The sequence below is a fragment of the Erythranthe guttata genome, chromosome 9 (assembly GCF_056151865.1).
Source record: "Erythranthe guttata isolate IM_541 chromosome 9, IM_541, whole genome shotgun sequence".
NCBI lineage: Eukaryota > Viridiplantae > Streptophyta > Magnoliopsida > Lamiales > Phrymaceae > Erythranthe > Erythranthe guttata.
Genome location: NC_142541.1, coordinates 14,552,270 through 14,577,500, shown reverse-complemented (window position 1 = coordinate 14,577,500; position 25,231 = coordinate 14,552,270). Strand labels below are relative to the sequence as shown.

The following is a 25,231-nucleotide window of genomic DNA, read 5'->3' as shown; positions in this document are numbered from 1 at the left end:
ATTGTGGCGCATTTGAAACTGTATTTTTGCATAAAACGAATACAGATTAGAGAACATTCCACATAATCTAGAAGATTCTGTTGAATTTAACGTCATAAGGGTGGACGTGTAAAGAGATTCGTAGTTGAGGGGTTGGTTGTTTTTATCCAAACATCATGGGTTTTTCGTAATTTGATTTAAGTATATGGGTGGTCGCTATTTACCCAATGTATTAAATATTTTTGTGAGTGGTAAATAATTGAATTTTAAAAAAAAATTACTTATGTTCTTCTATTATTAAAGAATTGAATTGGACATGTCATATTTCGATTTATTTCGATTTGTTTGTTCTTCAAGTTTGTCACATGGGATGGATGCTACTTTTCAATTCACTTAGCACGAATACCATGTGCTTTATACCAAAATTCATATCAAATCATTATTCAACAAATCGTCTTGAAATTGATTTCCTTGGATTTCTTGTCTAGTTTTTTTTTTTTTCTTTCAAGAATATCATTTCAAATTTCAATTCAATTATTAAAAATTCTAGCTATTTAAAAAAAAACTGCAAATCCTTGAGGTATTATAAATGCCGTCGTTTCAGTTTTAGAAATAATGTTTCGACTTCAAACGTGATTCTGATTATTTTCGAGTGTGAATTTGTTGCTTTTTGAGCTAGCTTTCTAATCGAATTGAATCACCAAGATTGTGTTTTGGGTGAAAAAGATATACATGAATTAATAGTCAGTGCGAACGACTTTGATATTTTGAAAAATCTAAAACCAAAATGTAAATCATTCATGCATAACTTTGTCACCTAACATTCAATCTAACCGATTTAAACTGTATTAGAAAGCTAACTCAAAGAACTACATTTTTCACGTTTCAAAGTTTGCAAAATATCTATTTAGAAAAATGTCAAAATTACGTTCGAAGTCAAAATAGTATTAGTAAAAAAAAATGATATTTAACATCTCACGATAATCAAACGCCACGATAATATTTATAATTTATAAGTTTGGCCTCAGTTTTCTCGTATATGGGCTAAATTCCAGATTTTTTTTCAAAAAATGTAGATTTAAATACGAGTTATCTGATTTTCATCCCTAATTTTGAACATGAAGTAGGTACCTACTTATTTAAATTTATTTCAATATATATTTATTAAATGATGTATACTATGTGATGTGGATCCTATGATTAGCCTTGACATAACTCAAGTTAAAAACTCACTAACCAATCATTGTGGGCAAAAGATAAAGTTGAAAAAAAAAAAAATTATACATCATGATCCATATAAGAATTGACTCAAAGGAAAAGGCTAAGATCCCAAATCTTCAATAAAATCTTTCATCAAACTCATTCTATGGTGCTTACATCAAGTTACAAAAGGATGTTAGGACAAAAATCTTAGCCAAAGCACCATTGATATATTTTCCTTGTTTAGTCTAATCCCAATCTTTTAGAATATTATGTAAATATTATTCTTGTTGCGTTTCGAGTATATCGAAAATTATTAATCTTACAACAAACCCTCAAAATAATTTATTTTTCGAGTAATTTTTAGGTCGTCTGGTATGCCTGTAAACCATTATTTCGTGATTTTGTTTTTTATTTGCGTGAGCTCTTTTGAATTGTGTAATCGGATTAGTGGACCTGCTCGTTATCAACGCGATATAAAATTGAGCCTATAGAAATGAGCCCCGATGATATATGAGTTTGAGTCAACCCAAATTCGGGCCACATGACACGATTACCTGTCCTACGTATTCACATTTCTTTTATATCATCATATTTTATATACATTACTATTTTTTGCTATCATTTAATGTTATTTGGTGATGTCACAATTTATATGAAATTATTTATTAATGAGATTAATCATTAGAGGAGGCAAGTAGAATAGTTTAGAGTGGATAATTGGATTTACATAAAAAAAAAAAAAGTAGGATAAAATAAGAAGAGGGGAGTGGGTGGGTCCCACTGTTGAGTTAATAATCAGGTGATCATGCTTGACAGTACACCACGCGTGCGCTTAAACAGTGTTGTACCTTCTCTTTGTGGGTCCCTTGACATGAGGCGAAAAATCAAAATTAATTTAAAAGATTGTACTCTACGATGCGGCTCCACACTACACTTTCCAATTATCCAATCAATGAGTCCTTTTTATTTAGAACTTGATTTTGGCGATTTTTTTTGTTAATAAGTGGAGTGAAATCTCGATAAATTAATAATTTTGGTTAAATAGTAATTTAAAAAAAAAATTGATCGATGTAAAGATATAAAAAGGCAAATTACACTTACATTTTCTATTATTAATTTAATTAAATTTAGGCACTTTTTATTTAAATAAATTACGTATGGCCCCCTTGAGATTTTATATTAGGTAATAGTTAACTCATCTAACCGTTGACTTCTTTAGATTTTGTTATGGTCCTTAATCGGAAATTACCTAAATTACATGGTCTTCCCCTAAATTAGGTATAATTATGCATAGATCCATTATATTTAGAAATATAACAGAAACCTCCCTTAAAATTTAACTTCACTAAAAAATGGATTTAAACTCATCAAATAATCATTTTTCAACGCGAAAGTTTCAAGCAACAATTTCATTTCAAAGTACCTTTCGTTAATTGAAACTTTAAACATTTATATATAAAAGAAAGAAACTCTAGGTTAGCTCTAAACAATCTTAATGGCATCTTCGTAAAAAAAAATTCATCATCATAGTTGTATCAATGTTAATGCTAGTAATATAGTTTAAATTTAAAAAATAAAATTTTTCAAAAAATAAATATTTCAAGAGTTACAAAATTTATTTTTATATAATTAAATAATTATTTTATTCTCTTTTGAAATGCTAGCCCGTGCAAAACACTGAAATAATTACAACTTACAAGTTAAACCAAAGTAACATCTGACATTCTTTTACATTTTTCATCTCCACTTCCGTATTAAATCGGAATAAACCGACATAATATGTAAAAATAGTGCAACAAAATTTCAAATTAAATTCAAGTAAGATGGATTTAAAACCCATCAATATTAAAGACTCGAAAATTTACCATGAACATTGCTCACTGAAATAAGTTGAACAAAAATTATTGCTACGAATTTGGGAATACAAAATTGTATCATGCAATCACGTTTTACACTATGCTACATCGCGTGAAATACATCGGACCTTTATTAGTCATATAGACACAAATAGACATCCACATGATGTGTGTAAATTAACGGTAGAAACACACACAGTGTAATTTTCATCGAATGTTGCACAGAAATAGCTAGAATTTCATCTAGTAAAAATTTTCAAAATATGAATTTGGCGGGAGGAAATATATAATTAAAAAATATATAAAAATATTATATTAAAAAAAAAAAAGAAATTACAGTGTGTGATGCATGTACACGAGATCCAAAAATTCCAAAAGTGATAGGCATTTCCTTTCACGCAATCAGAAGGCCCCATTCTAGACCTGACAGGAAATCGTGACCACACATTTAGAGGAAGTGCCACGTGGATAGATCTGGGATGGGGTTGAGGTCACCTGATAAGACTCCTGCCACGTCACCAAGTCTAGGTAGATAAAGGGGGACCATCCCGAATCTCCTGACCCTGCCACGTGATTTTCTGCCAATCAGGATTCAGGAGCCGTAATTCTCTGCGGTTGCGTATCTTATTGCTCAGCTCCTAAATCAGCCACGTGCCTTGTAATTAATATCGCTAAATTTTCATCCTCTAATTATGAAAAACCCCACATTATTTTTCATAACTACTTTCTCACCTTCAATTTTCAGATTTCTTACATTAACATCCTTTGTAGGGAGGTGAATACAAGAAATTTGTAAACTGTAGGGGGTCAGACGAGTTTCTTAAAAAGAAATGAATATAAGCTTTGAGCCTATAATAATGAAGCCCAATATAAATTCAAAATTCAAAAAAAATACACGAGCCGAACTTGAGCTTATACTAACAAAATCTGATGGTACGCGAGCTTTGAGTCGACCACAAGCAGACTCACATGACAAAATTGCCAGCCCTAGTCCCAACCGATTTGTGCGGACAAATAATTAGTTGACTTGATGATTACATATCGGACAATCTTATCTATTCGAAGACATGGTTAAGAAAATCAAACACGTGATAAATTTGGATTATATATAGTCGAGCACATTTTATCATCCAAACATGCCCTAAAAACTGATACATTGTATTGTAACATAAAGATCACTAGAGAGTTACGGGAATTCCTCGAGAAGAAACACAAAACAAAGGATTTCGGCTTGAAGAAATTCATTGCCGTTAAACTCCTCGATTTCAAGATGGTAAATTGTTAAAAATAATTAGCAAAAAAAAAAGAGAAATTATATATATATATATATATATATATATATATATATATATATATATATATATATATATATATATATATATATATATATATATATATATATATATATATATATATATATATAATAAGGGTATTGTGATATTAGTGAGTGGACAAGACCTCACTGTCTAAAAATTAAAATTGTTAGTTGAAAAAGAAAAAAAAAAAGGACACACAGCATTCAAGTACCCATCAAAAGCATTGGATACCAGCCAGCCTTTCTCTCTCTCTCCTGCTGAAATACAAACAATTCAATTTCTATATATATCCACCAGAAAATTATTCATATAAACAAAAAATAAAAAAATAAAAAAAGGTTGGTGTATATAAATAATAGCACCACTGAGCAATTGGATCTTCCTCAGTGGAGCTTTTGTCCACCAACTCAAAGATACAGTCTTTAATACTTACTTAGTTTCTCACTTTCTCTCACTTCCTCCCACAACTCTGTTTTTCATTGTCTAGAGAGAGAGGAGAGGAGAGAGAGAGAAACAGGCACAAGAAATTTTACCCCCAAAGATGTTTGCAGCAGAAAATGGTTTAAGGGGTGACCCAAGATTGAAGGCCATTTCTGATGCAATTAGTGTTGTTCCCAATTTCCCTAAACCAGGTCTTTCTTTTCCACCTCAATGAATATCCCTAATTGGGCCACTTCAAAATTCAATCTTTTTTTTCTTTTTTATTTTTTTATTTTTTATAAATATAATTGTAGTGGGAAGAAAATTCCATGGAAAAAAGTTCTGTTTTTTTTATTGAAATTAATTAATTATTTTTTCATTTTTTTCTTTACAGGAATTATGTTTCAAGATATAACAACCCTTGTCTCCAATCACAAGGCCTTCAAGCACACTGTTGATATATTTGTTGATAGATACAGAGACATGGGTATCTCTATTGTTGCTGGTAATGTGTTTTTTCTCACCTTTTCAAGGTTTTTTCTGCTTATTTTTTTTTATTTAATTTTTTTTATTGAATTATGAAAATGGGGATGATGAATTTATGTTGGGTTGTTGAGTTATGCTAATAAATGCATGCATTTTTCTTTTTAAATTTGATTAATCTTTATAATTAACCGGAAAAGATTTAGGAACTTTGTACGAAATTCGATCAACTGTAGATGTTTGAAAGTGCAGTGCAATATTACACTTCAATTATATTGATTTTATTTAAGGATTATAATTAGTTAGTTACCTGTCTGAAATTGTGATGGTTTAATTTTGTTACATATATAGGAGTTGAAGCAAGAGGGTTTATATTTGCTCCTCCAATTGCATTGGCAATCGGTGCCAAATTCGTTCCGTTGCGTAAACCGGGCAAACTTCCAGGTAATAAAATTTCAATCTTGATTTTTTGAAAAACAAAAATCAAGATTCTTGCTAATTCTACATGATGTGGACGATTCGTGTGATAAAATAATTATTTCGTGGGGCGAATACTTTACTCTAGAGACGATTAAATCGAATGTAATACTTTGAAATTATAAATGATTTTTTGTATTATTGCCCCAGGTGAAGTTATTTCTGAAGCTTACGAACTCGAATACGGTAACGATTGTTTGGAAATGCATAAGTGTGCTGTTGAAAAGGGAGAGCGCGCTTTAGTTATCGACGATTTGGTTGCTACCGGTGGGACCCTCTCTGCCGCCATTCGCCTTTTGGGTGAGCTTCCAAATTTTATTGCAATTATATGTTACTTCAAAATCACACTAATAGTAATCATAATTTTTTTTTTAAAAATTACGTAGAACGAGGTGGCGCCGAGGTTGTCGAATGTGCATGCGTTATTGGTGTGCCAGGGATTAAGGTAATTTTTACTTTAACTCACTTTCGCATCTTGAAAAAGTTCTGCATATCGTTATTTTTATTCGACTAAATTTTCGAACATTTTGAGATTTTATATACTATCTGCCGATCTGTGTAATTACGCATATAGTAGAACCTAGATAAATAAATATTCGATAAATTAATAATCTTGTTTAATAATAGTATAGTAAGGACCCGATTGGGTAAAAACCTAGTAAACTATGAGTTCGAGAGTTTAATATTTCGCTAAATTAATAGAAATTTGCTAGACCGAGTGTATTAATTTATAGAGGTTTACCTGTAAAGTGAAATTAATTTCGGAAATTTGGTCCAGGAACGACGAATGTTGGATGGAAAGCCGTTGTACGTCTTGGTGGAGCCTCGTCAATAGAAATTTCAAATTTCCGGTACTCGAGTTATCCCCCCTGCACTTGTTTTAATTTGTATTTATTAATTATCCACATTTGATTTCAAGAATTGAAGCTTCTATTTTTTCGAGATTATTAATTTATAATCTCGTCGCAATTAGGTCACAGCTGAAGGGGGAAGAGTTGTTACACGGAACATTCGATGATTGTTTCAACGGGGTCAACGCTTTCACCGTTGACCATCTCCGACCGGTGCTGTTTGCAGCTACTCCGGCGAAACTACTTGATGTGAAAATAATTTATTGGGTCCCTTTTTATGTTCTTTTTATATGAATTTTTTAACCTTCTTGTATTCAATTTGTATGTCACCATTACACTGTTTTAAGGTTGGTTAATAATTCAATGAATTTTATGGGATTTATGTGAGTATTTTTAATTTTGTCAAATATTTGATAAAATGTTTATACAGAAGCAACCAATTATAATAATTCAGTTTACAAATTACTTGAGTTAACCCAATGAAAAAGGACAGGTTAATATAATAAACAGAGGACTTAAAATTCTTGTTTTGAAGGTAAGAGGGTAATTGGTTAAAATAAACTTTGTCAAACGGGCCCAAAATAAAAAATGAAAAACTAAAAAAAATAACGTGTCTTTACATTAATGGAAATTGGAAATTAATTGGATAAATTACGGTGACCTTCTAATGTTATGTCAAATTACAAAAAAACTCCTATAAATTACAATTACCCCTCAATTATGAATTTTCTATATGTATACTTTTATGGTATCAAATACAATAAAATATTCTAGATTTCGTGGAATGTTCTGTAATCTGTACACGTTTCGTGCAATAATGCAGTTTATGATGCACCACAATCTGATATTTATAAACAAAAGTTATGATTATCTTGTTTTAAAATGTGGAGCTCGAATGGGGTAAAACGGGTACAAACTGGAGAATATTTCATATAATCTAGAAGATTCCACTAAATTTGACACCGTAAGGATGACCATGTAGGGGTGGGTTTGGTAGGGCAACCGTACCAAACCCCTCAAATTACTACCATTACCGAATTTTCGGTATTATGAAATCCATTACCATTACCCCTACCAAGAACTTTGGCATACCGATTTCGGCATACCAAAATTTCGGTACGGTAGGGTATGGTAACGGTAATTAGCAATCTATGTTATCTACTATTCAAATCTAAATTGAAAATCATTTTTTCAAAGCAATTCAAGGAATATACATGTGTGAAATGTTCAAAACTAGTATTTATGATATAAGTATTCTAAATATATGTTCTTAATTTACCTAATATGAAATATTTTGTAAACAAAATTATAACATAAAAACTTTTAACATCAACTACATCATTATTAATGAAAGCAACTTAAAATATTTTTGACATACCTAAAGAGTATAATTAATTTTAACTAATAGTAGTTAGTTAGGATATTATGTTCACTTTTTATATATAATAAATTAATTATTAAAATAAAATTTTATTTATTAATAATATTTCGGTACGGTAGGGCAATACCATTTTAATAATATTGAGTGCTGTTGCCCTACTAAAATATTTCGGTAGGGTACGGTAATAATTCGGTAGAAATATTTCGGTAGAGGATCGGTGGGGCTCGGTAGGGCAACGGGTTGGTAGGACAATTTGGTTAAAAAAATCCACCCCTATGACCATGTATGAAGATTCATAGTTGATGAGATGGTTGTAATTACCCAAACATAAGGGTGTTTTTTTTAATTTGATCTTATATTAGGGGTGTGGCCGTAAGTTACCCAAATAAAATTAAGGGATTTTTCTAATTTTCCCTTTTTACATAAATATCCACGACTATAAATACCCACGTCCAACACCGCAAAAACGCTTTTCTCCAGAAAACGTGAACACAAAGAAAAGTACTTCTCTATCCCGAAGCCAAGCGTGGAATCACAAACCCTAATTTTTCATTCAATTTGTTCCTTTTCCAATTTGAATTTGGGAATAAATGTCTATTGAGCAATCGAGGCGATAAATTATTCTCGAACTAAATTAATTCAAAAATACAAGAATAATGTCTGCAATGGTCTATGGCAAGAGATCGTTCTTCGATGACATGGACTCGTCGCCGGAGTCCGCACCGCAGCCGGCGTACAAGAAGTTCCGGTGCTCTTCGTCGGCGTCTCCGGTGCCGTTTACTTATTCGCCGCCGGTTCAAACAAGCCTAGTTGATCAGCTCAAGGCTTTGTTTCCCGATACTGAAATTCAGGTGAGCGTTACGCTTAGGTTTCATTATCTCTGTTGTTCCTAGGGTTTGGTAGATAGATACGAATTGTTCGTTATATATTTGTTTCTTGAGCAATACGATATCTTGAGCAGTCTCTTAAATCCAATCCAACCTTGTTTGTTCATTTTAAATGAATTTATGTATAATTAAATTCGGCTGAATTGTATTGTTTGGGAAAATGGTGAATTGGAATATAATTTAGCAGCTGCTTACAAATGCTTAAAAATATGACTGGTTATTCGGCCTTTTATAGTGCACGTACCATCGTTCACTCTTGTTATTCTGTTCAATCTTACCGTTTCTTTAACTACTTTCAGTTTCTCGAGAAGGCTCTAGAAGATTCTGGCAACGATTTGGACTTGGCTATTAAAAGCATTCATGAACTTTACGATGGATATTCCAAGGGCAACTCAGGCTCTGCTTCTGAAGAAAATAACATTATCGAACAAGGTCTGAAATTGGACTTCTTTAATTTTTACTTGAGATTAATCCGTGTGGAGTGTTTTATCGAATTAGCTTAGCCTTCTTAATCTGCATATTAAGAACCAAGACACAGATTTTTGCCGATAGATGCATATGCATATGAAAGATGGACTGACGAAACCTTTGTGACCTGTCATTTTACGGTGATTAAATCTGCCATTGTTTGATTCCTTACCGAAAATTAGTTATGTTGGGGAGAAGTTCGGATGTATAATTCGAGCATTATAATTTTTGGCGTTTTTTTACGTGTATGTTTCAATGAATTTGTTGTTCTTGTAATTAATTATCGACATCTTAGACTTCAAATTTATAATTCACAGGTGCAACACCAACTAGTGGGGATACAGTTAATTTACAGGAGCCTCAAGTCCAAAGCAACCTGCCGGTAAATGGTACCGAATGGGTTGACTTATTTGTGACTGAGATGATGAGTGCCACTAGCATTGACGATGCAAGATCCCGCGCAGCAAGAATATTGGAAAGTTTGGAGAAATCCATTAATTCTCGAGCTAGTGCTGACTCAGCTCAAAGTTTCCACAAGGTGAAATATCCAAATCTCGTCTCGCATATCTATATAACTTTTAAACCAATCAACAATATTCTAGATGGGAGTCTGTAGATGTTTATTATGATCTGATCGACCCAATTCGAATGAAGGTTCTTGCAACTCATAATATTTCGATTATTATTTAGGAAAGTGTGATGCTGAAGGAACAAATGGAGGCGCTTGTACGAGATAATGCAATCCTTAAACGAGCTGTAGCGATACAGTACGAACGGCAAAAGGAGAATGACGAAAGGAGCCAAGAGGTGCAGCAATTGAAGCAGATAGTGGCTCAGTACCAAGAGCGTGTGAGAACTCTCGAGGTTAGTTAGTGCGTTTTATTTTTTATTTTATATTTAAATGTTTTTATTTAATGATATTTTTGTGTATTTTATGATAAGTTTTTCCATTAACTATGTATGTTTGTGCAGGTGAACAACTATGCGTTGACATTGCATTTAAGCCAGGCTCAGCAGAGCAGCTCCATTCCTGGTCGATTTCATCCCGATGTGTTCTAATGAAAAGATGGAGAAGTCGTTTACTATTTATGTGTTCGTGTGAAAAAAAAGAAAAAGAAAAGATGTACTACATGTGCTTTTTCTATAGGCTGTATAATGAACTGCTTACAGAAGCTATATATTGTTCTTGCATTGGGTTTAAATCAATTTATTCTTATTAATGTCAAAAGTTGAGAACCAAGTTTTCTTTTAGTGTTCTTGCTTTTTTTTTTTGGGTAAATAGCACTTAAACCCCTGTGGTTTGAACTTTGTGATATGGCCCCCTTATACTTTCAATATAAGCAAATTACCCCCTTGTACTTTAATATAAGCACATAATACCCTCGTGTTATTCCACTTAGCCAATATTTATGTTCATTTTTTTTTTAATGAAGGAACCCGCAACAATCATGTAGGTGCATTGGGTAAACTTACACTCTCGTATAATAGTTTGCAAATCATACGAGAGGGAAAAAAATGGTGAAAAATGGTTTGATCTAAAATACTACAAATTAAGAGGGTGTTTGGCTAAGATTATTTTAAACAACTGATAAGTTCCTATGTCTGATAAGACGTTTTAAGAGCTGATAAGTTGTTACCTCTTATTTTTATGATTAAATTTTTTGGGCTTTAAAATATAGGTCCCTAGTGACAAAACTTATTAGAACTAAATGACAAGTCTAACTAAACATTTGCTTCACCTCCTTTATAAATTTCATTTCAAAAATGCCCCCACATAAAAAAAAATGAAATATGCACCAAGTAATATTTAAAATGCATTTATAATTTTTTTCATTCTGCATTTAACATTTTTATTTTCTCATCTAGCATTTTTGTTATTATTTTTTTTCGTAGAACAAATATTTTTATTTTGCATTTTCGTATTTTTTCCTTTTTTTCTACATAATATTGAAAATTGTGATTTTTTTAATTTTTTTGCAGCCGTAATCTTCTATATAAACCCGTAGAAAACCATAGTAGTCCGTAGTCATGTATAGACACTTGTAGGAAACTGTAGTAATCCATAGTCACGTATTCTCAAAACCCTAATTCCTCCTTTGAACCCTAGCCGTCAAACACTATAGACACCCATAGCTACTCATAGACATCTATAGACATAAAGTCGAAAAATCTTAGATCTGCCCCCACCAAACCGTAGATCTCCTCCACCAAACCCTAGATCTGTGACGCCAACATCGCCACCCGCTAAAGATGCCACAAAACCCCACCCACGCTGCTAGATCCCCCCACAATGTCGAGCACCACCGACACCATCCCCCAGCCCCCGAGCGCCGCCGACCTTATGACCAACGCCGCTGACCGCCGCCGCCGCCAACATCATAGTCGATTCCTTCGTCACAGCCACCCCCCCCTCTCAATCATGAGATGGAGTGTGGCGAGAGAGATATCTTGAGATTGAGAGAAATAAATTGAGAGAGCGAGACAGAAAGAACGAGAGAAAGAAGAAGAATAAAGAGGAAAAATAGATCTGAGAAGATCTGAGAAGAAACGTGAATATGTGGGTTATAAGATTCAGGGTGTAAGGTCAAGATAGGGATTGGAAAAAAATTAAGGATGTGAGTCATATATTATTTCAATCTAAGGATTTAATTAAAAAAATAGATTTAGACTTGCCATTTACTTCAAATTAGGTTTCGTATGAGGGACTTCTAGCATATTATATTAGCCCTTAATTTTAGAGTGTTTGGATAATAAACTTATTTCCTATTTTTACTCGTAATAAGATCTTAAATAAAAAGGTGGGGTATATGTATTTAAAAAAAAAAAAATCTTATTTGCTCTCCAACAGCTTATTTTAAAAAAAAATTAGGATTTTTTTTATAAAAAAATTCCAAACACTTTGTAAGAGCTTATAAACTCATGTTAACATCTTATAAGCTTAGCAAAGTACCTCCCCGGATTTGTTATTAAATTATTAATACTATTGAAAAATCACATCTAATACAAAAAAAAAAAAAAAAATACATTCATATATGATATAACAAAAGAAATCGATTATTTTATTTATTAAATGACTAATTAATTTAGTCAATAGAAAATTATTTTAATCCAATCCAACACAAATTAGTCGAGCTGGATGTACAGTTTAGGCAAATCCGGTCTGAACCGGACACAATAATACTTTCTATAGTTGTATTATCTCAATTACCACTCTCCCTCAGCAAAACGCAGTTCGAATATCCCAATTCGTCTCCCCTCTTTCCCCCAACCCCAAACCCTAATCGGAATTTGTGTCCGATCAGTTAGAATCAGTAAAGATGGTGCTCGCGGAATTAGGTGGAAGCATTTCGCGTGCTCTTCAGCAGATGAGCAATGCGACGATCATTGATGAGAAGGTTTTAAATGATTGCCTCAATGAGATTACGCGCGCTCTCCTTCAAGCTGATGTTCAGTTCATGCTCGTTCGCGATATGAAGAACAATATCAAGAAAATCGTCAATCTCGAAGAGCTAGCCGCCGGCCATAATAAACGCAGAATTATCCAAGAGGTGCATACCCATTTTTACTTTTTTTTTTTTCTTTTATCCCGCAATGGTTGAAAAAATAGAGTTATCGGTTTATTTTTGTACTTGAAATTATTTATAAATTGAGGGTGTGATTTTCAGTCCTGGATCCTAATTGAGGGTTTTGGATATTCGATGATTTTAGATGTGGGATTTGATCTGGGAAGGCGAAAATTGAAAATTAAATGAAAATGTTATGCTTTGTCCTGTGATTTAGTAACTGATTTTTTTCCCCTATTTTTTTGGCTACGAATGTGAGGATATTCTTTAGATAGTTTATCATTTATTAATATTTTTTCTTTGCACTTCTTCTTTGGGGCGTGGTTATTAATTTGGAAAATGGAGTTGCAGCATGATTTTTTGTTGCATGTACTTGCTCGTTTTTGTGTTACAGTGTTTTTGTGTTGCATGTGCTTGCTCGTTTTCAGAAGCTAAATTGGCTGGTTTGAAGCCAATTTTAATATAATAATCTGGATGGTTTTTTTTTTGGAGGGGGTCAGAATCTGGATGATACATCATACATGCATGCTCTGGTTTTTATTTTCTTCACGTGTGATCGTATTCCCAATTACTGAACCAACTGTGAATGGATTCAAAATAACAGTGTCTTGGTTTCTCTTTTCACCCTTTTCTACTCTTGCAAGTTTCTCTTATTTTTTATTCCCCTCTTTTTGCAGGCTATTTATAACGAGCTATGCAAGATATTGGATCCCGGGAAACCTTCGTTTGCTCTAAAAAAAGGGAAAACTAGTATTGTTATGTTCGTTGGTCTGCAAGGTATGCTGTTATCATGGCATTGATGTTAGTCATTGATGTGTGTTGTATAGAGTGTCACTCCGGGCTGAAAGTCCGTAAATTGTCGACTCGCACTTGGGTTATGCAATTACATGTTTAATTGACTGTGATGACATATTCAGAAGTATTTAATTATGCACACATACTTGATTCTAGGGTCGGGGAAAACTACTACCTGTACAAAATATGCATACCATCACCAGAAGAAGGGATGGAAACCTGCCCTGGTTTGCGCAGATACATTCAGAGCTGGTGCATTTGATCAGTTGAAGCAGAACGCCACTAAAGCTAAAATTCCTTTCTACGGAAGGTATCGTTCTCTCTATTATTTGGTGGACTATTTTCTTAATGTGTGTTCAGAATATGCTGTCAGTATGTATGTGTCCATGGAAAAAAAATACAGAACCAATTACATTCTAATGAATAGACTTCACTTTCAGTATCTGTTATATTGATCCAATTTCATGAGAAACAAAGTATTCTAATGAAGTTTCTACTCGTTCATAATCAAGGCATTCAAGTATAAAAGGTTCATTATTGTTGAATACGTAAGATTGGTTTTCCTCAACCAGTAATAATATGAAATTATTTATGTGGGGATTATGAGCAAAGTGGGAGAATTGGTGTTTCCGGTATTAGCTTTACGATGTGTAGTGTGTTAATTATGCATATTTTGTGGGAAACTCTTTTCCCGCATCTTCACCTTTTCCCTTTTAGATACAAGACTTGTTACTTCATCCAGTCAATTTTCTCTTCAAAGAGATCGTTTTGATCCAAATGCATCAAGTTGCTGCCATCCTCAATCTTGGGGATTCTACAACTGATTATTTGTTTGTTTACAGCTACACAGAGTCCGATCCAGTGAGAATTGCAGTTGAAGGGGTTGAAAGATTTAAGCAGGAAAATTGTGATCTCATAATTGTTGATACTAGTGGACGTCACAAGCAGGAAGCAGCTCTTTTTGAAGAGATGCGTCAAGTTTCTGAAGCAACGGTATGCTTTTCTGTGATGCTCCTTTTTTTTTTGTACTCTCGACTTTGTAATAATAATATTATTATTTGAAAATTCCAGAAACCAGATCTTGTGATATTTGTCATGGACAGCAGTATTGGTCAAGCTGCCTTTGATCAAGCTCAGGCATTCAAGCAAAGTGTTGCAGTTGGAGCTGTGATTATCACTAAGATGGATGGACATGCTAAGGGAGGTGGTGCTCTTAGTGCGTAAGTTTTAATAACAGGTTATCGAATTTTTTAATTTAAATGGGGGAATAGCTACAAAGACATGGGAGTGACGGACACATCCCTTCCTGATATGCATGTGCTCTAGCTTCTTTCGCCGAATGGATAGAGAAGTTCACTCGACTTTGGCTCTGTTCCTAGTTTCAGGGTGTAGGAAACTGTAGTATAGTACTAGTAAATATTGATGACAAGTTTGGGGAAGATGGTTACGGACATAAGTTTGTTACATTCGGTAATTAAATTTTATGATTATATCATGGCCAGTGGAGAGAGATATAGTTATATAATATACATTCAACCATAGTAGAACTGGTTGAAAACTTTAAACTATGAATAAATACATTGGTTATATAACAGGGAAAGTAGAGTTTAATAGTTGGGAAGGATTTATATTATTGTGAGTGCCTGGGTCCCGTTTTGGGTAAAGTGTTTCTCTTTTCAGCTATAAGATGTATGGATTGTGTTTGGCAGCACATTTGATTAGTTAATTCCAAGAAATATGTTCCGTTTCAGAGTGAGACTCCAATGATTGAAAACTGCCCTTGATTTATATAATATATAATGAGATGTACTCTTATAGAAATCAAAGTCAAACATTTTAGCAAAATATGTGACAACTGACAAGGCGTTTGCTTGATTGGTGCTGCTCTCAATTATCCGGAGTAAATATGAATTGTGGGATGTCTTCCAACATTTTAATGAACATTAATTACCTAGTAAACAGCTAATAGCTTTAATCAGCCATTCTCAATAGTAAGTTGCATATTTTATGTGGTGATGTCACTGAAGTTTTGAAGTATCTTTCAAGTTTTAGGCTCGTTATTTCATGTATAGATTTTAAACTATCCGACACCTATGAACATGAATTAACACAATATGTTATATCATTGAAAATATGTATTGATCCCCCTACTCCCTTTGCAGGGTTGCAGCGACAAAAAGTCCAATCATATTTATCGGGACGGGTGAACATATGGATGAGTTTGAAGTATTTGATGTCAAACCATTTGTTAAACGTCTTTTAGGTTGGCATCCTTAATCGTAATTACAATTCTTTTTTTTATGTTGTTGCTAATCTTTTTCAAGTAAGTAACATTGTATTGCAATTTTTATAGGTTTCGGTGATTTGTCTGGGTTCATGGACAAAATTCAAGAAGTTGTTCCTATGGATCAACAGCCCGAGCTTCTCCAGAAGCTTTCAGAAGGCAACTTTACTTTGAGGATTATGTACGAGCAATTTCAGAATATACTTAAAATGGGTCCTATCGGTCAGGTCTGTCAGTTGCTTATGTACCTATCTCTATGGGGTTTTAATTAGTGGTTCTGTTTTCCAGAATATACTGATGTCACTAACAAGAATGCCTTGAAAATAATTACTTTCTAAAAGAATTGTCAATCGTGTTTTAATGTGGACCGAGCTACTACTGCAGAATGATATGCTTCTTGCTTGATACAGATCACAGACGTCAGATTATTTTGCAACCATCATCTTAACAATATATACACTATGGAAATAATTTTTTTGTGCAAGTTCTCTTTTGAATAGACATATCTTGATCAGATTCGAATAACTAAAACTCACTCCGTTTTTTTTGTATAGGTGTTCTCCATGCTTCCAGGATTTAGCCAAGAGTTGATGCCCAAAGGCCGTGAAAAGGAAAGCCAGGCCAAGATTAAAAGATATATGACAATGATGGACTCGATGACTAATGAAGGCAATTTTTTTCTCTTACCACATGAAGTCATTCTTTTCAATGTCCAAACTTTATTTCGTTGTAAATAATATGTTAATATTGCAGAGTTGGACAGTTCGAATCCGAAGCTGATGAATGAATCTCGAGTAATGCGGATAGCGAGAGGATGTGGTCGTCCAGTAAGGGATGTAATGGAAATGTTGGAAGAGTACAAACGGCTGGCGAAGATTTGGAGCAAGATGAAGGGTTTGAAGATTCCAAAGAAGGGAGAAATGAGTGCTTTATCGAGAAATATGAACGCTCAACACATGAGTAAGGTACTTCCACCTCAGATGCTGAAGCAGATTGGTGGAATGGGCGGCTTGCAAAGCTTGATGAAGCAAATGGGCTCTTCTAAGGATATGATGGGTATGTTTGGCGGTGGAGATAAGTAGATTAGTGCGGTGCCCAAAAAAAAAAAGAAAAAGAACGAGTCGAGTCGAGTTGATTAAGGTTTTTGCACTTCAACAGAAGTTTTTGGCACAGTTTGCCTTAAATTTGGTCAAGTTATTACACTGTACAACTTTTTTTTATTTTTAATTTTCGTGAAAAACTTCGACGTTACCATTGTTCCTGTTACTGTATGTTCACGGATACGTTTGGATACGGTAAACTTTAATTGTGGAAATGACATGAAAGAGATTTTTGTAAGTGGCATTTAGGATTATATGTGGGATGTGTGTTTTTAATATAATACTGTAGTGAAAGTAGAAAAATAATACTGCTGTATTAACATAAACGATAACTGCAAAAATCAAATTGAGTCACGAGAAAACCCCTCTTATTTGGATAATAATTACAACCACCTTGTTCAGATACTAGAGTAAACAGAAACAGTAAACTGCAATTTCAAGTCATATCTGCTTTTACGGTGAACTGTGAACGTAAATACATACATACGGTATTCTTATAAAGACAAAATATCATCTTAATTACATTATCCAACCGAAGTAGTTTGCCAGTTACAGTTTTTTCCTCGAAGAAATACAATCGTCTTCAACTGTTCCAGAGCTGTCAGGACTATCATCATCAGTTGTATTAAGATCATACCGCATACGAGAATTCCCTCGTTTCCTCGGAATTGCATTGCTAATGACAGCATCTCTTACCATCTTCCTCCATTCATCATCTGTTATCTTAGTCACGTTGTCACTTCCGTTATGAGTTGTAGTGACCCGTGTAAAAAGCTGCTCCTGTTTAGTACCATGATTTTTTAAATGAAAATAAGGTTCTCTCAAAACGCAATATGTATTTTAATATTGTCGCATGAATCTGAATTACCTCCGATAATGTTCTTTCTTTTGTCACCCTGTCAAGCTCCTGCTGCAATGCGGATTGAGAAATTCGGAGTGATTTAACTTTCCCAGAAAGAAATTTAATAACTGACTTGGATTTCAAGTCCGACTCTTCATGGAATTTCTGCAAGTTTTTAAGCTGCTCTTTCGCAGAATCGGATTCTTGCCGCAGTGCTTCATTCTCTTTAACGAGCGAAGTTTTATCGTCCTGAGTTATTACAGATATTAAGTATTTCCAGGAAATGCAGAACGGAACAAAGTTCACAAGAAAACAAATTCAGAAAAAAGTTTGGTTTTCAATCTGACCTCCATCTCTCCATACTTTCGTCCGAGTTCCTCCATGTCCCGTTGCAAGTTAGTAAATCTTTCCGTTTCCAAGAAAATCGCCTGCTTCAGACTTTCTTCCCCACTCGTCTTTGTAGATTCAAGTTTGCTTTCCAAATCTTTGACCTGCAAAAAACAACACCAACAATAAATAGTTCATCTGCAACATAAATCTTGTTAATCACTAAACAATGCAGTGATTAAAGCACAATTTTTACAAATAGAATCAGCTATACACATAGCTTTAGCTGCATAGTGGTTTTGATACCTGTTGAGTAATGCGAATGAGAACTTTATGGCAGGAAACATGTTAGAGACGAGCTGTAAGGAAGTATTCACTTAACATTTGACGAGGGCAAATATACCTTTGCAGTGAGATACTGTCTGGCAGCAAGCTCTTGATCTAGTCTTGCTATTAGATCTTCGATATCCATCTTTGACGTCACAAATCGTTCTTGCATGGTAGTGAAAACCCTCTTTATCTTCTGCTGCTCCTTCATTGGAAGAAACACCAAAGCATCATTCGGGAATTGCAAATCTGAGCTGGCAAGTGCGTCGTCCGAAGCTTCGACACTTTCACAAGATTTAGACGAACCGCCGCAATCTTGATGAACCTCCGTAGTATTTTTATCGTGAAAGGCTTCACTCGGAGAACCATCAGTGTGGCTTGAAAGTGGATCTGATGAGCTGTCACCGTTGCATAAATTTACATTCGGCACCTGGTGACTCGACTCACTGAATGCTGAAATGTGAGAAAATAAGTAATGAGCTTAAATATGAAAATCTAAATTTTTAACCAAGTTGCGGGCAACCGAAAAAATAGATACATACATGACCTTGCAGCCGCTTCTAATTCAAGAAAGCATGCCACGGGAGCACTTCTTGAGAAATCCATATCAGAAAGTACCTTTGTCATCCAATCCTCCAAAGCACACCTACGCTGCGACGAATTTTGCTAATTTAGGATGGTAATGTAATAAAATCAAATTGATGTATACGAACAACCACACAACTTATCAGATCATAATAACTCTATTAAAATTTTATATTGTACGACGTAAAGTCTAACATTAAATCCCGCTTAAAAGAAGGATTTATGTCTTTCACTTACTATATGCTATCCAATAATCCAAGAAGTAGAATATATAGTGATGTTTTGCTTAAAAGCGGAATTAATTTCAATGAGAAGACACCACCAGTGTCCAGTCGGCATTATCTTGAAACTTTTGAGGATAAAAAGAAGTAATTTACGAGACATTCATCAAGAACCAAAATAAAGGAGTTACATACTTCCTCCAAAACTGCTCTGCTTTTTATTCTCAAAAGCCCCTTCGGAGGAGCAGGGGGCAATTTTTTCTTGGGAAAAGACCGGTTTAGCTGCAAAGGCACAAACAATGTCGTTTTCGTTAGAGAAAGTGTCAATTACTAGACAAGGTGAAGTTTCCTAGTCTATGTACAAGATACTGGTCGATTGTGTTGTACGGGTTCTTTGGAAAAAGGCAAACTCACATCAGATGACAGCTTCAAGAAATCACTAAATCTTCTCAACACTTCCCGTGTCGCGGTAACTCCTAATGGTGACTGCAAACCGACTTGAACCCTGTAAAACTGTGATATGGGAAAGTCAAAACAGATACGATTCATAAAAAAAAGTAAATTGAGACGAATAATAGATTCTATACCGTTACGGGTTCCGAACCTCCCGATTCGGAAAAGATGCTACAAGAAGGAACTGTGACACAATAACTCCATCCTGTTTGGAAATCGTGAGGCCAGATTGTGCTCGGCCCGTTCTACAACACAAACGGGAGATTGTTAAAATACACAATGCACGGTATACTCTTGCATATTCAGCCACAAAATAATACTCCAGAACAAAACATGGGACAAAAAAAAAATCGGTGCCGGAAAAACCTGGTAAATTCAAATAGCATTTCTGGTTAAATTTGATGATAAATGATGCTAATAATTTATTAATTGTGAGAAAAAAATCATAATTAGGTAATCCAGACAGTCGATTTAGTTCTAAAAGAGTTCATGAACAAATTGAGTGCACAAATAATATCATTCGGCCATGGGAAAAAAATAACATAAATACAACTACAAGAGTAAAATACGAATGATTCATGATTGCTGATTGGCATAAATTAAACTTAACGAAACATACCCTAAGAACTGATAAATGGCTAATTTCCTAATTAAAATCGAAAAATCGAAGGAGAAAAGGTGATAGATACCCAGCTACGAGGAGGAGGGCTCCAGTCCATTCCAAGTGGCAGCGGCGAAAGTCCGTCGTGCCGACGCTTCGGCGGAGTGCTATCGGACTTGATTTCTCTCAAAATTGAACTGGAAAGTTTGATTAAATTCTTCTCCTCCTCGTCGATTTCTCTGTGCCTTGTGTCTCTGTACATTCGATGGGAGCTTGAAATTGATTCGATGAGAGTGGGATCGTCGAAGCCCACGTCGAGGAGTGAGTAATCGAGCCCGTACAGATTCATGACTGAAACCTGTTTGATGAATTGTTTCTGAGAGATTTTCTCTTTTTTCTTTTTTCTTTTTTTTGCGTAATTTTCTTCAGTTGACGACGACGCACTATGTTCGATTGATAATTACAATGGGAACCCCGCTAGTTAAGATAATAACAAAACTAACTGTATAATTTATTTTATTACAAACAAAGCATTTAAATATTTGGGTAATTGGCATTTTGCACGCTCAAAATAGATGTTATTGGCAATTTGCACCCTTCAATTAGAAAAATAGTATAATGTACCCTCCAATTACAAATTGTTTCGCAAACTGAACTCTAATTCACTTTTTATATAAAAGAAAGTGACCCACTACCTATGTTCTTGGGTTATCAATATGACAAAAAAATATGTCTGGAAAACCCCTAGTTTACCGGACCACTGCCATTGAAGAATGTTGAAAGGCACATGGAGGAGTTTACTTTGAATGCTTGGAAATGGACATGAATTTGTCGATCTTGGTAACCCCTAGCATATCGAACCACTGACACTGAAGAATGCGATGAACTTGAAAGCCACATATCGGGCCACTCCCTGATGAACTTGAAAGGCACATGGCTGGTAACAGAAGACTGGATCTCATCCAAGAAATTGACCTTTGCTAATTCGAATTCGAACTTCGCCCATTGCAAATAAGCTGAGAAATCTCAACTTCATCGGTCTGGTGGTGCAAAGAGAAATAGGTCCCTTACGCTAATTCGAATTTGAACTTCGCTCATCACAAATAAGCTGAGAAATAGCAACTTCATCCATCACAAATAAGCTGAGAAATAGCACTCTTTACGCTAAATCGATCTTCGCCCATCGCAAATAAGATAAGCCAGCTTTACTCGAAATAAGCTAAGTCAGCTTTACTCGAAAGTGATTATAAAAGAACATAAGTACCGGAGAATGTCAAAGAATGTTTTATTCCTCTCAAGCTTTAAATTATTGGATTATTGGATGATTATAAATGAATGAGCCTATCCCTATTTATACAACTTCACCTCCTCGATGGATGGTGATGATCATCTTGATCTAAATGCTACGATCTGCTACAAAATATATACAAATGACGATATTCTAAGGATCTCTACATTAGTGGGAGAATTCTAGAAGATTTTCTAGAATGCTCTATCAATCTCTATTCTTGGCCTAACTGGCCCCTTCAACTTGGGGTTACTTGATGGACCATCTCTAATCCCTTGGTTCCAAGGTGAAACGACACTATACTATTATGTTAATTGTTCTTTGGTTGATTACAAATGGTTGTTTAAGGTCGAAAATTAAGTGGATTCAATTAGATATAAAGTTAGGTTTGTAGCTAAGGATTTTACTCAAAAAGAGGGCGTTAATTACACCGAGATTTTTGCCCCCGTAGGTAAATTCACCATTGTGCGCCTTATGCTTGTTATAGTGCTCATTATAATTATGAATTGAAGCAAATGGATGTTAAAACTTTTTTTTTTTTTTTTTTTTTTTTTTTTTTTTTTTTTTATGGTGAACTAAATATTTATATCTTAAAGGTAAAATAAAATTAAAATGGCCCTGGCCCATAAAGTAAAAATATGTAAACACTTAATTTATTTTTGGAAAAAATTAAAATGTTCGGAATTAATTTGGGAAAATAAATTGGTTCGGAAATCTGAAGTTTTAAACAATTTTTATATGATTGCAATTACAATGCAAAAAAGTCGGAGAATATCGAAAATCGAAATTTTAGAAATCGTAATGAAAAAAATTGTTTCAAAATCGGAACGTTTCGGTATCGAAACCGGCGAAAATTGGAAATTATATTCCAACTTTCATCACTAATCTTAAGTGAAATGTTTACGTCATAATTATTCAATTTATCATGCCCGTTTCAAAAAGCTTGTGTTGTTAAAATAAATAACATACAAATAAAAAATCAAATACAAATTATAAAGTAAGAATTCGAGCTCTACGCTTATTTATCTCGGGTAATCGAAGGGGGAAGTTATTTCTCGTTATTTTACTTTTATTATTTTCCAAACAACCTCCAATCGGTTCATGAGCTCAAATATAATGTCGAACAAACGACCACGGCTCAAAATCGACCTAATCGGGAAAAGAATCATCCAAACAAAATAAATAAATCGATAACAAGAATACAAAAAATCATGGCTAAAACATTTGTGAGATACTTATACAATAATCAATAATAATGTATTAAATTGAAGAAATTGGAATTAATAATTAATTAATTGTGTGGTGGGCTTACAAGAATCTCTTTGTTTGTAGGTGAGTTAACATGTACGCTATTTTACTGTCCCGAGTTGTACTTTTACCAAAGTACAAACATATAATACATCTTCTTCTCTACTGCCACTCCTTAAAGTCAGGTGACATTTTTCCCTCTTTACTCTTCTTTTTCTTTTTTCTTTTTTTCTTTTTTAATTATATAATACATTTTTACTGCTTTATATGTATATATATATACATGACTTCAGTGGCTAAGGGCAGCAATCGGGTCACATGAGCCGAGCTTAGTTAAGCTCAAACTCAAATATCGTCGGGACTTAAGATTAGAAGATCAAACCCATATACTATCGGGTTTTGTAGTTATTAGGCTCAAAATCGACGTATACAATATTTCGGACTTCTCGTGTTAAATGGACTCTAATACGACTTATAACACTACATCTTATAAAATCGTGACTCCACTAATGCAAACATTCATGTCATAATCCTTTTTTTTTTTATATATAATTATTATAAGGGTAAATTTCACTTTCTCCCCTTGTACTTTGGCTCGATATCACTTTACCCCTTCTACTTTCAATTGCATCGATTTGACCGCATGTACTTGAAAAATTGTCTCAATATAGCCATCGCCGTTAGTTTTTAAAAATTTAACCTTAACACCGTTTGATCTAAGTCTGAAAATTACAAAAAAACCACCCCTAACAGTTTAAATAATTATTTATTTAAAAAAAAAATTAAAAAAAAAAAAAATAAATTGTGGCAGCCATCGTGGGACTATGTTTTCTCGTTTTCTTGATTTTTTAATTATTTATTTTTGTTTTTTATTTCTTTTTGCTTTCGTAATTTCAAAGTTTAGACCAAACGATGTTAAGGTTAAATGTCTGACAACTAACAACAAGATCCACATTAAGAAATAAATCAAATACAATGGGGACAAATCGATGCAATCGAGAGTAAAAGGAAGTAAAGTAATATCTAACCAAAGCATGAGGAGAGAAAGTGGAATTTACACTTATTATAATTAACTGAATTATAATTCATCACAGTAAAAAAAAAAATATAAAAAAAAAAAAAAAAATGGAAATGATCTGAAGTCCGTGCAGGTGCACGCTTGGTTGGGTGAGGTGCCCCCACAGGTGAATAATGAATGATAGGCAAAGAAGTAACGTTGTACATTACATTCGCATATGCAATGTCTTACGCAGTCACTCCAAAATGGCTATGCATTTTCTGACACCCCCATTGTGTGGTTGCGTGATCACACATTTCATCTTTTTTTCTTTTTCCAATTTTATAACATTATTTACATTTTATTTTTATTTAATAATATGTTTTTGTCATCATTGGGTAATAGATTGTATTGCCCTTTGAAAATTGCATATTTAATCTCCCATTTTCAGTTAATAATAAGTAGAGTTAAATACACCCTTAAAGAAAATATCAAATTTAACACTTTCCCTTTCAATTAATAAATTAAATGGTTAAATTACAACCACCTCCGTGAGGTAAGGTCAAATTACGAAAGAACCCCTCATGTTTGGATAATTACAACTAACTCTCAACTATGCATCTTCTTATTAGTCCACCCTTATGGACTGTCAAATTCAACATAATCTTCTAGATTCCGTGAAAGTTCTCTAGTTTATGCTCGTTTTTTTGCAAAAAATACAGTTTCTTATACACAACACTCTGGTATATATGCAAGCCAAAAAACACATCTTGTGATCATCTTGCTTCGAAATGTTGAGCTCGAATGGGATAAAACGGGTACAAACTTGAGAATATTCCATATAATTTAAAAGATTCCACTCAATTTGACATCAGTGGGGTGGACGTGTAAGAAAAGTCATAGTTGAGGGGGTGATTGTAATTAATTACCTAAACATGATATTTTTTTCGTAATTTGACCTTACCTCAGGGGTGGTTGTAATTTACCCAAATTAAATAGAACTTTGTCCCGCAAGGGATGATCTAACGGTCGGAGCAGGTGAACTTGTTCAATTGATCGTTAGGTGGAGTTTGTTACACGTGGCCAGCTTAATGTGTTTACATCTCTCGTATAGTTTATGTGGTTTACATCTCTCGTATGATTTACATCTTTAAAATCAATTTTGTAATTTCAAAATTCTAAGTTAAAAGAAGAAAAAAAAATTCTAAATTTTAGTTTAATTTCAATTTTATTTTTTTTACTTTCCCAATTCATTGTTGCACGTAGAGTACTTGTTATGT

The 25,231-nt window shown here is 33.9% G+C and overlaps 4 protein-coding genes across 5 annotated transcripts; 3 read left to right on the top strand and 1 right to left on the bottom strand.

Moving 5' to 3' along the window:
• The first annotated feature begins 4,563 nt into the window (after nucleotides 1-4,563).
• LOC105975921 (adenine phosphoribosyltransferase 5) lies at nucleotides 4,564-6,963 on the top strand. Of its 2 annotated transcripts, none has more exons than XM_013001170.2 (7): nucleotides 4,564-4,986; nucleotides 5,169-5,279; nucleotides 5,609-5,701; nucleotides 5,885-6,034; nucleotides 6,121-6,179; nucleotides 6,513-6,585; nucleotides 6,708-6,963. In XM_013001170.2, exons 1-6 carry the CDS (start codon nucleotides 4,896-4,898, stop codon nucleotides 6,567-6,569), a joined length of 561 nt encoding a protein of 186 aa, XP_012856624.2. In that variant the 5' UTR covers nucleotides 4,564-4,895; the 3' UTR covers nucleotides 6,570-6,585; nucleotides 6,708-6,963. The 2 variants fall into 2 exon arrangements, with proteins under 2 accessions (XP_012856624.2, XP_088679168.1); XM_088823042.1 differs by having other exon boundaries at nucleotides 4,666-4,986; nucleotides 6,678-6,881.
• A 1,459-nt stretch (nucleotides 6,964-8,422) lies between these two features.
• LOC105976095 (hypothetical protein) lies at nucleotides 8,423-10,572 on the top strand. Its single transcript, XM_013001385.2, has 5 exons — nucleotides 8,423-8,817; nucleotides 9,153-9,285; nucleotides 9,639-9,859; nucleotides 10,012-10,185; nucleotides 10,294-10,572. Exons 1-5 carry the CDS (start codon nucleotides 8,623-8,625, stop codon nucleotides 10,378-10,380), a joined length of 810 nt encoding a protein of 269 aa, XP_012856839.2. The 5' UTR covers nucleotides 8,423-8,622; the 3' UTR covers nucleotides 10,381-10,572.
• Nucleotides 10,573-12,368: 1,796 nt separating this feature from the next.
• LOC105975804 (signal recognition particle subunit SRP54 2) lies at nucleotides 12,369-17,301 on the top strand. The gene is made up of 9 exons (XM_013001039.2): nucleotides 12,369-12,869; nucleotides 13,562-13,661; nucleotides 13,836-13,989; nucleotides 14,522-14,672; nucleotides 14,751-14,899; nucleotides 15,842-15,942; nucleotides 16,033-16,190; nucleotides 16,518-16,632; nucleotides 16,717-17,301. The coding sequence occupies exons 1-9, from the start codon at nucleotides 12,639-12,641 to the stop codon at nucleotides 17,043-17,045; spliced, it is 1,488 nt and encodes a 495-aa protein (XP_012856493.1). The 5' UTR covers nucleotides 12,369-12,638; the 3' UTR covers nucleotides 17,046-17,301.
• Nucleotides 17,302-17,414: 113 nt separating this feature from the next.
• On the bottom strand, nucleotides 17,415-20,877 carry LOC105975802 (PX domain-containing protein EREL2). Its single transcript, XM_013001036.2, has 9 exons — nucleotides 20,507-20,877; nucleotides 19,952-20,062; nucleotides 19,779-19,877; nucleotides 19,560-19,646; nucleotides 19,101-19,209; nucleotides 18,635-19,011; nucleotides 18,252-18,395; nucleotides 17,932-18,153; nucleotides 17,415-17,843 (listed from the first exon to the last, which is right to left on the bottom strand). Exons 1-9 carry the CDS (start codon nucleotides 20,765-20,767, stop codon nucleotides 17,613-17,615), a joined length of 1,641 nt encoding a protein of 546 aa, XP_012856490.2. The 5' UTR covers nucleotides 20,768-20,877; the 3' UTR covers nucleotides 17,415-17,612.
• Between the last annotated feature and the right edge of the window lie 4,354 nt (nucleotides 20,878-25,231).

Coding starts and splice junctions, on each gene's coding strand:
- LOC105975921 (XM_013001170.2), top strand. CDS start 4,896: ATGTTTGCAGCAGAAAATGGTTTAAGGGGTGACCCAAGATTGAAGGCC. Junction 5,280..5,608: donor GGGTATCTCTATTGTTGCTG/GTAATGTGTTTT, acceptor TTACATATATAG/GAGTTGAAGCAAGAGGGTTT. Junction 6,035..6,120: donor TGCCGCCATTCGCCTTTTGG/GTGAGCTTCCAA, acceptor AAAATTACGTAG/AACGAGGTGGCGCCGAGGTT.
- LOC105976095 (XM_013001385.2), top strand. CDS start 8,623: ATGTCTGCAATGGTCTATGGCAAGAGATCGTTCTTCGATGACATGGAC. Junction 9,286..9,638: donor AAATAACATTATCGAACAAG/GTCTGAAATTGG, acceptor TATAATTCACAG/GTGCAACACCAACTAGTGGG. Junction 10,186..10,293: donor AGCGTGTGAGAACTCTCGAG/GTTAGTTAGTGC, acceptor ATGTTTGTGCAG/GTGAACAACTATGCGTTGAC.
- LOC105975804 (XM_013001039.2), top strand. CDS start 12,639: ATGGTGCTCGCGGAATTAGGTGGAAGCATTTCGCGTGCTCTTCAGCAG. Junction 14,900..15,841: donor GGAGGTGGTGCTCTTAGTGC/GTAAGTTTTAAT, acceptor CTCCCTTTGCAG/GGTTGCAGCGACAAAAAGTC. Junction 16,191..16,517: donor AAATGGGTCCTATCGGTCAG/GTCTGTCAGTTG, acceptor TTTTTTGTATAG/GTGTTCTCCATGCTTCCAGG.
- LOC105975802 (XM_013001036.2), bottom strand. CDS start 20,767: ATGAATCTGTACGGGCTCGATTACTCACTCCTCGACGTGGGCTTCGAC. Junction 18,396..18,634: donor GACAGTATCTCACTGCAAAG/GTATATTTGCCC, acceptor TGTTTTTTGCAG/GTCAAAGATTTGGAAAGCAA. Junction 17,844..17,931: donor AAGAAAGAACATTATCGGAG/GTAATTCAGATT, acceptor GGTACTAAACAG/GAGCAGCTTTTTACACGGGT.